Source organism: Fukomys damarensis, unplaced genomic scaffold (assembly GCF_012274545.1).
Source record: "Fukomys damarensis isolate Sample0158 unplaced genomic scaffold, DMR_v1.0_HiC HiC_scaffold_19, whole genome shotgun sequence".
Classification (NCBI taxonomy): Eukaryota; Metazoa; Chordata; class Mammalia; order Rodentia; family Bathyergidae; genus Fukomys; species Fukomys damarensis.
Window position 1 is genome coordinate 6,643,572 of NW_022900931.1, and position 11,041 is coordinate 6,654,612.

Here is an 11,041-nt window from a genome sequence, read left to right on the forward strand (position 1 = left end):
AAAAAAAAAAAAAAAAAAAAAAAAAAAAAAAAAGTCATTTAGGGCAGAGTGCTAAGAGCAGAGCCGGGGGCATATCCTGTGTTGAGTGAAGTTTAGCTCTCCCTGTCATACCGGCTCAGGGTATTCTGGGGATGCCTGTACCCCTCCAAAATAGTGGGGCAGGGTCACACCAGCCTCTCTCTTCTCATTTTGGCCTTCACACCTGCAGGCTCTCACCCTCTGGTTCCCTCCAATCCCTCCTATACTTCTTCCCCCGCCCCAGCTCCCCTTTTATTCCTCAGATACAGGAAGTCTTTACTGCCTCAGCCCCAGTGTTCCTTGCAGAGCTGGCTCCTCCTCATTCTTCAGGCCTCAGCCTGATGTCTCCGAGCAGAGGCTGGCCCTGACCCCAAGTGTTGACTGTCTCTCCTCCCTGGTTGCAAATGCCAGTGAGCGGGCTGCGGATGTAGCTCAGTGGTTCTACCACCTGCCTTGCAAGTGCAAGGACCCAAGTTCGATCCCCGGTATCAAAAAAAAAAAAAAAAAATGCCAGTGAGCAAGAACAGCACTGGTCTCACTCCTGCCTGAACTGCAGTGTGCTCGTGTGTTCATTCACCGCTTGACATGGAATCTCCTCAGAATTGGGATTCCAGTCTGGTCTCTGAACGCCCTCAGCCGTCTTCCTGAGCCCCGCTGTTTTGTACAGAAGGGACTGCCTGCCCAGCTCCCCACAAAAGTCTTGCTCAAATTTAAAGTGCTCCACATGGACCAGGGATTTAGCTCAGTGGTGCTACTGCCTCTGCCTTCCAAGTGCAAGGAGCTGGGTTCGATCCCAGGTGACAAAAAAAAAAGGAAATAAAGTGCTCCACAGCTTGCTCCATGGCTCCTGGAAATGAGCCCTGAGTGGGAGGAGCAGGCACAAGGAGGGGCAGCGGCACTGCTGGCAGAGTCAAGGCTCCCAGGGGTACAGGAAGGGGCTGTGAAGGGCTCCTGGTATAGCTTAGAGACTCAGAGTCTTTCCCAAAGCTGAAGAAGAAAGAAATTGAGCATCTGGCAGGATGCTCAATCACCTCCTGGAAGAGGATCCTTAGGGAGGTGGTGGGGGCAGTGATCAGAGCTGGGAAACTGAGTCAGGGCATGGGGCATGAATTTCTTTACCCATAGGGAAATTGGTTGAACTGGTGGCACAGACTAAATGACACCAGGAAGCCAAGGGAGCCTGCCCCTCGGGAGACAGAAGGATGCTAAGGGTAGCATCTTTGAATCCCAAAATGGTACAAGCAGGTGTAGGGGAGCAGTCGCGTGAGACACACCTGGGGTTTCTCACACTCTGCACAGGCGTCCTCTGAAGTCCCCTTCCCTGCCCATGACCTAACTTCTGCAGGGCCCCTGGGCTGCAGGAAGGAGAAAGTGGGGTGCTGTGGGCAGCGCCCCAGGAGCAAAAGGCAAGCTGTGGCCTCTGCTGTCATTCTACCGTCCACACTGGAGCCAGAGTAGTGGGAGTGGGGGCAGAAGCTGCTTGGACCAGAGCACCTGCAGTGCCTCTTCTGACTGCTCAGAATTGTGTCTGGTGTGGAGGGTGTGCACTTGTCCACCTCCGCAGGGAGACATTTTTACTTTTATAAAGGATTTGGAGGGCCTGGGAATGGGGGGGAAGTGATGACAGATTGGGGGCTTTCTGAGGCCTTGGGCTCTTCCATCTACTTCCCCTCATTTCACCTTCCCAGTTGGCTGCAGGCAGCTGCCAGTCCTGTGGGACTTCACGCTCACTTTCGCTGAGGTGCCACACGAAGTGACAGGAGGTGACCCGTGGTTCTAGGCTATGTCCCTCAGACTTACTGAGCCATGTTGGACTAAGTAACTCTGCAGCACTCACCGGCCTGGAACCTTGGGTCTCCCCTAAGCGCTGGGCCCTGACTGCCCACTGTATGGAGGGACAGGGACCCTTCCGCTGTCACAGCACTCTGCAGCTCAGCTGGGAGTCAGTAACCAGCACTCGCTGCTACATTTCAAAGGCCTGGCTGGCATCCAAAGAGCCACACCTAAGTTGCCCCCAAGAGGCTTGTCCTGTTCAGCTGGGAGCTGGCCTTCTAGTGCAGGAGTGGCTTGGGTCATCTGGGTGAGGCCAGGAGGGCCTTGTGCTATGTCCCTGGGCTTGGCTCAGGAAGGGGATGCTCCACTTTTGCTTTTGGAGATCCATCCAGCTGGGGTCACCAGCATGGGCCACGCAGAGGTAACGAAGACATTTTGTTGGCATGGACTCTAGTTGGGACTCATCTATCGGGCTGGGCTGCAGGCGACTTCCCTAAGGAGGTAGGCTTCTTGTGGCAAGAAGCTGGTGAGCACGGGGCTCCTTCTGTGAGGCCAACCTCAGATGGCACCTGCTTTGGCTGGCATCTGAAACCATAGGCTATTGTCTAAGAGGCCCAGGCCCAAATACCCATGAGCAAGCCATGAGGTTTGGGCGTTGCTGTTCCCCCTCAGGCAGTGCCTCCCTAGGACCACAGTCTACTGCTCCTGAAACTGACTTAAAAATAAGCCCATGCTTGGCCCCAGTGGGTGAGAGGGGGCCAGGGGCTGCCTTCGGGCTCCTAAGTTTTGGAGTGGACTTTGAGAGTCCTGCCAAAGGACTGGGAAAACCAGGGAAGTAATATCCCAGCACAGCAGGATGAGGGGGAGGCCTGAGAAGCGTCCCTCTGAGAGGACATGCTGGACTCCTGAGTCAGACTCAGCCAGCAGAGGTCAGCAGGGCTCCTTTAGAGCCAGTGAGGAGGGGCTGGGGTGAAGCTCAGGGGTACAGCATGTGCTTAGCATTGCAAGGCCCTGGGTTCCCTCAAATTGTTAAAGGCAGTGAGGTGGTTGAACAATGAGGAACTGGGGGTGATCCCCTATGTCTTGGAACAGAAGCGCTCTGGAGAGAGACCTATGAGGAGGGAGTGCCCTGAGCAGGTGGTCCCCAGCTCTCTCTGAAACTCAGCATTTGGGGAACTAGGCAGGGCTGCAAGACACACGGTGCTGTCAGGCTGTCCCTCACTCCCCGCCTTTTTTAGCTTGTCCCTTGCCCTGTGTTTTTGCCTGTGGTATCCTAGGAACACAGGGCTTCAAGCTTTGTGGTCTTGTTACATAACAGCTCCAGCCCATCCCCGAGTTTAGCCCTCCAGCACAGAGCCTCTTCTCCAGACATGGACTCCTGTTGCCCAGGCCTACGTCTCTGCCACTCCTCTGCCCACCCCCAGCGTGCAGAGGGAGGGAGTTTCAGAAGCATTCAGCATCAGCTGGATTCTTTCCACGGGGTGCTCGTGTCCTGTCCTTGTCCCAAGTGAGCACAGCACCTGTCAGTGGCTGCACAGTGGCCACAGCTTCCCCAAGCCAGCAGGCTTAGAGGGCAGCCCTAGAGTTGGCGTGGCACCCACACACCTTCCCAGGGCTTTGCACTGAGCCTTTTTGCTGCTCAAGATGGGACAGAAAGACAGCAGATCTCGGCTGGGACCCTCCCTAGGCTGTCCTGCCACGCTCCTGTGCCTGCCCCCAGACTACCACCTGTGCTCCTACCTGTCCTCTTCTCGGGCCAAGGCAGAGAGTGCTCCAGCAGGGACTTGAGGACCTCAGGCATGTCCATGGCAGGGGCCACTCCGATCCGGTCACAGCTCGCCATAGCCCAGCAGGAGGTATCTGCTCCGGGAGTTTGGAAGCAGCTTAGAGGCAGGGGTGCTCCGGGAGCTGCAGGCTGGGGAGGCAGGCGGGGTGGGAGTCTAAGGCAGCCAATGGGCGGCACTGGCCCTGGCCCGCCCGTCCACCCCCAGCTCGGCCACCTGCCAGCTCTGGCTGCAGCCAGGCCTTCCCTTCCCGCTGCTTGGCAGGGCGGACTTGGCCCTGTGCCAGCCACAGCACGTGGAGCCACAGCGCCAATCCTCTGACAGAGAACCCGATCCACCCCCAGCTCGGCCACCTGCCAGCTCTGGCTGCAGCCAGGCCTTCCCTTCCCGCTGCTTGGCAGGGCGGACTTGGCCCTGTGCCAGCCACAGCACGTGGAGCCACAGCGCCAATCCTCTGACAGAGAACCCGGCCTGTTATCTAACTTTGCAAAGGGAAGTTCTCCCCCAGGCTGGGAGCCATAACTGGGGCTGCCAGTGGAGAACGGTGAGCAGAACTCCACGCCCACATAAAACAGGCAAGCCCTGGCACGAGGCATGCGGCAGGCGGAGCCTGGAGGCCCAGGCACCATGGAGAGCAGGGCATGCCAGGGAAAACATCAGGCTGGGATCTGAAGCCCCAGGAAGAAAGGGCGACCAGCATCCCAAGCAGCTCAGCATGAACGACACAGGGCACACTAGCGGCAGCACCACGTGCTCCTGGGCAAGCGTGAGCCTCAAGGGTTGGGGCATGTTTGGATGACGTGGCTATGTCATACACACGTGTCCTGCAGAACACAGGGCATCCATGTGGCGTGGGTAGTGGGCAGCTCCTGCGGCCTTTCTCCAAAGCAAAGTGATAGCTACAGCCTAAGGGTCTTTCGCCTTCCAAGGAGGAGGGAAGAGGCAGGTCCCTAGAAGCCACTGAGCTAAATCCCCAGCTCCCTTATTTTTATTGTTTGAAAGAGGATCTTGCTAAGTTGCTAAATTGCCCAGGCTGGGCTTGAACTTTCAGTCTTCCTGCCTTAGCCTCCCAGAGGCGGAGGATCACAGGCGTGTGGCATTAGACCTGACTCAGTGTCAGGTTCCTGAATGTCTGCCACACACTGAGGTGGACTTTTAGTGATTCTGTGTTTCAGTTCCAGAACTACAGAATGCACTGACCTTTTAGCTTTCATGACTGCAGCTCTGGACTGGATGTAATAATCATTGGTTTTCTGCTCTGTGGCTCATCCTCACAACACCCTTCAGTGTTTCCTGAAATCCACCTTTGAACAGAACTACTTAGAAGTACTCCAGCAGTCCCTTCTGGGTCCTCCCCTCCCAATAGCTCCAGCTTATTGGGTAATTACTCTCTTTTCTACCCTAACAGTCCTCTCCAAATGATGTTCTTTTCTTAAATTAATTTTATTATTTGAATAAAACCCAGTACATGGCTCAAGGCTGAAAACCTCTGATAAGGCTTACTTTGGAGTATAGGTGGAACATGGTGCATGCCTATAATCCCAGCACTTGAGAGGCTGAGACTGGAGGCCAGCCTAGGCTAGTGAGTTCAAGACCAGCCTGACACAGTGATACCCTGTCTCAAAAAAAAAAAGTATATCTAGCTGAATGCAGTGGCACACACCTGTATCACAGCTACTTGGGAGGCTAAGGCAGGAGGATCATGAGTTCAGGGCCATCTTGGGCAATTTAGTGAGACTGGCTCAAAAAAACAAGTCATTTATAGGCTGGGAATTTAGTTCAAAGGTGCCAATACTGCCTCACCTTGAAAGCACAAGGTCCTGCGCTTGATCCCTGGTACTGAAAAAAGTCATTTCTATCTCTGTCTCCCTGCTCCATTCCATCTCCTAACAAATTTCATTTATTACTTATCTTTCCAATGTTTCTTTTTGCAAAAGTAAACATATAGGTAAAATTTCTTCATTACTTTTCTTTTTTGAGACAGGGTATCATTATGTAGTTCAGGCTGGCCTTGAACTCACCATATAGCTAGCACCCTCTGGCTCTGCTGTCCCAGGATGAGGATGAGGTGAGGCTGGTGTGCAACCGTGAGTTGGCCTGTGATCTACAGGCTGGGCTGGTACATTAACCATGGCGCGGCCTCTTTGGTACAAAACTGGCTTAGCAGAAAGTGGGCAAGCTGGGAGTGGAGTGGGCAGCTGGCCAAGGAGCTTGGTTTTAGAGACAACAGGTAGCTCCGAAATGTCTTTGAAATACCCACCTGCTGCATGGCATTTCACTCTGCACATCTACTCCTCAGGGTTTCTGCAGACTCACGGACATCTGAGACTCTAGGACCATGAGTTACCGTGTCGTGGTTTCAGCGTGTCCCCATTCCAGGTTGTAGGTTCCCTTGTTGACGGGATTTGAGGGCAGGGATTTCTGAGGAGGAAGAGCCCTGAACTCGAATGCTTTCTGTCTCTGTCTGGGATGTTGTGTGCTGCATTGTGTTTGCCACTCAGGTGTTGTGCCACTGAGCTACGTCCCCAACCCTTAGGTGTTTTGTTATACAACAGAAAACTAAAATACCATAGATGAGGCACCAAGCTAGACCCTAGGAGTAGTTTAAAGTGGTCACATCCCCAGTCAGGCAGCTCTGAGCCTGGAATATTTTTTTTTCTTTTTTCTTTTTTGAGACAGGGTCTTACTGTGTAGTTGAAACTTCCCTGGAACTTACTATGTAGCCCAGGCTGGTCTCGAACTTATATTCTCCTGCCTCAGCCTCCCAAGTGCTGGGCTTACAAGTGTATGCCACCATGCCCAGCTCAAGCCTAGAATATTTCTGTGCCACTGCAAGTCTGTTGGTACCCCACTGTGCACCCAGGTGTCTCCCTGGTAGTATCCCTGGTGGTCAGGCAGAGACCCCCATGAGCAGGCTGCAGAGCAAGGCAGCTGGAGGGCAGAGGTTGGAAGAAGGGAAGAGACATGGAAGGGCCACTGGGCAAGTGTATTGGGATGGGATTTTCTGTTTCTTGGTTTCTGGGCTCAGATGTTCTGGGTCCACTCGTTTCCTTATTGATGACATGCAACCCAATCTTTATCTCTACCCATTGTTTGTCAGAGATTTGCCCCCAATTCATGGGAACAAGGAGTCCTACAGGTGCTGAAGCTGTCTCTTCGCAGGGAAGCTGTAGGCCCAGGCAGACAGGAGGCCCATGGCGTATAGCTGAGAGGTCCAGCCCGGGGGTACTTGGTCAAGGACTGTCACTGTGCCTCCCTCCCTCTCACCTTGGTGAGTGTGGCACCTGAATGTCCAGGCTCAATGAAGATGCCACAAACTTTCTGATCATTTATCAGGTAGGCCCAGGGGATGGTGGCCCTTTCCTGAGGCCTCAGGTACTTCCCAGGAGGATGGCAGGCTTCTGAGGCAGGGGATTATGTCAGTGCAGTTTTTAGAAGAACCGTTAAAGTCCTTCTTGGACAGCGACACAGCTTCCTGCAGATACCTGCACCTGCCCCAGCTGGCTCTTTGTTTTTGGTACCGGGGATTGAACTCAGGCCCTTGCGCTTGCAAGGCAGGTGGTAAAACCACTAAGCTAAATCCCCAGCCCAGGCAGCTCTTTGAAATCCCCAGAGTGGTGACATCAGCACCCCACTGTCTCTAGTCATAGGGTTGAAGGAGACCAAGAAGCAGACAGACCTGTGTTCAATCACGGGGGCCTGTGGATGGCATGAGTATCATCAGGCACTGCCTGTAAAGATCCAGGTTATGTTGGTACGCAGAACCACAATGAAATAAAATTTAGAGAAAACAAAAGAACAGTAATCACCCACTGATCAGAATGACACAAAATCCTTCTATTCAGGTCAGTCTTCTGGCTGACTCTGGATTCAAAGAAACCAGTTTCTTCAGCTGTCTGACATCCCAGGGTCTGGGTGGGGGTAGGTATGCAGGCAAAGCTTACCAACCTGCGTCAACTAAAGACCAGAAGAAAAATAGGAGGAATTTGTAAGAATTGAAGAATTTAGTCTAGTCCACTAGGTTCAATGAAGTCTTGCTTGTCTTAATCTTTTTTTTGTTTGTTTTTTGAGACAGGATCTCACTATGTAGTTAAGACTGACCTGCAACTCACTATGTAGCACAGGCTGGTCTCGAACTCAGTGATCCTCCTGCCTCAGCTTTCCGAGTGCTGGGATTACAGGCGTGCACTACCACACCCTGCTCTTGTTTTAATCTTAATACATCTACACTTTTCTTTCAGGAATTGTGCCTTGCTGTGCCACTTGGTCATTCACAGTGCTGGGAGTGGTACCTAGAATCCCATAATGTCAGGACCAGAGGAACCTTTGCTGATACCGAGTTCTCAGAGATTCTTGGTCATTTTTTGGCCTCCTTTCTGAGGGCCCTCAGAGCATCTGCTGTTTCTCTCTTGGCTGTAAGTGTGGTCAGCAACTTGCAAGGTTGTCATGGAGAACAGACACACTTTCTGCAGTAGCCAGTGCCAACAAGGTGCCCAATAAAGTTGGCTGCTTCAATTCCTCATCCTGCACACGTGGCCTAAATGCCTCAGTCTCTGGGCAGTTCGAGGGCATGGACCTTGGCTCTCGGGGCACTCTATCCTCAAGCCTGGGGGTGGGGTTGCAGCTGGGATCACACTCTAAAGCATGGCTTGACCTCTTACCTTCCTGGGGACGCTGCATCCACAAAGGGCATGGAACCCAGAACAGCACCGGAAAAGCAGCAGAGAACAGGTGTCCCAGGAAGCCCCAGGTCGAGGGCTGGGAGCACGCAGGCTGCAGAAGAGCCAGGTCAGCTGGGACTGTGTGCACCGGGAACAGAGGCCTGCCCCTCACCCCTCAGAATGCCCGCCTACCACAGCCAGTGCCAGCCGGCTCTGCCCCCTGAGTACAGAGCAGCCCATGTCCCTTGGGCACCAAGTACCAGGTGGGGAGGAATAGGAGCAACACCTCAGGGACAGGGGCCAAAGTGCACACATTTATTTTCTAGAACAAAGGCTAAAAGAAGCAAGTTTCTTTCATTTTATTTTAAGAAGGACAAAAATTGTTATTAAAACAACTACATTATTATCAAGATACTAGACCTTATGATATTTAATATTAAAGTGTGGTATTCTTAGTTTTAATACACAGACATTTTAAAAGGACCATTAAATTGATTACTGTCCAGCTGTGAAATGCAGCATCCCCCATCCTACCCCAGCTGAGCTCTGCTGCACCACCTTGTCCCTGCCTGTCCCTGCCCACTGGGGGAGGGCATAGGCCCTAGGTCCCACTCTGAGCCTCCCAGCCAGGACCTAGAGAGGGGTCGCGTCTGACATAGTTAACCTCATTAATAACAGCGATTTCTTGTCCTCTTACTCTTACCACTCCCTGCTGTACACTCTTTTTCTCTACCCCATGAGGATTCAGCTCTGGCCAGGCCAGAGAGCCCCAGATCCCAAGGGCCTGGGTGGTACCAGCCTCAAGATGAAAACTACACTCTCATCCGGTTTCCTGGGAGACAAACACAAATCATTCCCTTTCCCTGAGCCCTCTGGTTCTCTCGGATAGACAGGGCTAGCAAGAGAGGCCCCAAGTCACCTCTGAGCTTGACTCCAGCCACTAACTCCTTGCAAACAGCCGATGACCCGAAATTCCCTCCTAGTCACGTGAGGATGGCTGCATATTCTGGCCAAATTCTTTATCTTTAGCCTTCATTAGAAGTGATTTCTTGGATACCACACACGTATGTAATATTATATAGAGTGATATATTTAATACCTGTGTATATATGCATCACAGGGCGACATATATACACACTGAAAACAGGGCTGGTGACGACAGACTGCAACAGCACAGATCAGGAGAACAAGTATCATCGACGTTCCCGGCCACTGCCCCACCTTGGCTATAGTCTCCCCTCCCCTCCAGCCATGCCACCGGCACCCACACTCTGCAGTGCTGGCCCGCTGGGGGCAGGGGCAGGGGGTAGGGAGCAGGGAAGGGTGCATGCCATGATTACTGGGACAAGGTTGGGCAGCAGCGGCTGGAGGAACAGGGCCCTCCGCCAGGGTGCCCACCGTTACACCATCACGCGCACTACCAACCCTTGCTAGAGGAAAAATAGGGGATGTTCTGTTCTCTCCGTCACACTCCCCCCAGCCTTAGTCCCTGGTTCCTTCTGGGGCTGCCCCACTCCTTGTGCCAAATGGTGTGGGGCATTCTGGAATGTGTGGGGAACCGGGGGAGGCTGGGCTGCCCTCAGGGTGGGATGGAGGAGGTGCACACAGACACATCAGACGAGCTGGGGGGCTGGGGACTGGGGGTCAGCTGGGGTCCCAGGCAGCTGGCAGGGCTGGGGACTGGGGAAGGGCTGGGACAGCTGGGTATGTTTGGGTCTTGGGTCACTGGGAAACAGACTGTGTCCCACCCCGGAGTGGTTCGCGAAGCCCGGGATGGAGCTCCCTCCTCTCCACATCCACGACCCCGCTTCCCCGTGTGAGTGTGAAACCTGAGCTCATGGTTCCCTGCCCTCTCCACTGCTCCCTGAGCAGGTATGGGGACCTGACTGCTGTTCCTCTGACAACCTTCCTCAGCAGGAGACTGTCCCTCAGGGATGTTGACAGGACCAGCTCCCCGCCAAGCGGCCCTGCCTCAGCCCCGAGGTACTGTGTGAGGCCCCAGACACACTGACTCCAGGACTGTGCGGAGCTTGGCTTCTCCCTCTATAACACTGCTCTTATCTGAGCTCTGCCTCCTACTGGGGGTCCAAACCCTGGGCCAGATCACTCCTTCTGTTAGGCCTCAGTTTTCCTTTCTGTAAAGCGGGGCTCAGGCTAGGTCCACTCCAAAGGCCGAGAATGTACATTCTGCATTAGTGGCCCATGAGGAAGTGGGGCAGGGGTGTTGGCATCAGAGACAGCGTCCAGACTCCTTAGTCTCACTCTGGCAATTATCCAGCCCTTCAATCTGATGACTGAACCAGAAGGAAAACTGAGGCCCAGGGTGTATGTGACCAGTGCAATGTCCCCGGCTCCACCCTGAGGCTGCATTTTAAAGCTTCTTGGGGCCTCCTGCCCTCTGCTGTGTCCTGATCTGCCCCCAAAGGAGGGAGCGGGAAGAGGGGGAGGAAAGGATCCTCCTGCTGCAGATTCAAGTGGGGACCCCAGGCTCCCCAGCCCTGAGCTTTGGGCCCCCTTTAGGAGCAGACAGAACTTAAAGCTGTAGGCTGAAGCTGGAGGGGTCAGCCGGTCCCCTCCCTCCCCAACCAGGAGAGCTGTGGGGGTGCGGGAAGGTCTTTCCGGGTGTGAGCAGGATGAGGACCCTGGGACCAGGTGGGGCTGCACACCTGGGTGGTGGGGGTGGAGAGGATGGAAGGAGACCCAGGGGCGGGGAGTTGCCGGAGGAGGGCACCCCCCACCCGGCTGTCCTGCCCTGGCCCTTCCATCACGCCTTCTGTCCCCACCCCCACCCCACCCCACCCCACC

General features: G+C 54.1%; 1 protein-coding gene across 1 annotated transcript in view; it reads right to left on the reverse strand.

Annotated features, from left to right (window-relative positions):
* Tef (TEF transcription factor, PAR bZIP family member) overlaps positions 1 to 3,818 on the reverse strand; it is a 25,270-nt gene extending 21,452 nt beyond the window's left edge. The window contains exon 1 of the mRNA XM_010634466.3: positions 3,532 to 3,818. Coding sequence (XP_010632768.1) covers positions 3,532 to 3,634 — 103 coding nt within the window. The 5' untranslated portion in view covers positions 3,635 to 3,818. The remainder of the gene's footprint in view (positions 1 to 3,531) is intronic.
* Between the last annotated feature and the right edge of the window lie 7,223 nt (positions 3,819 to 11,041).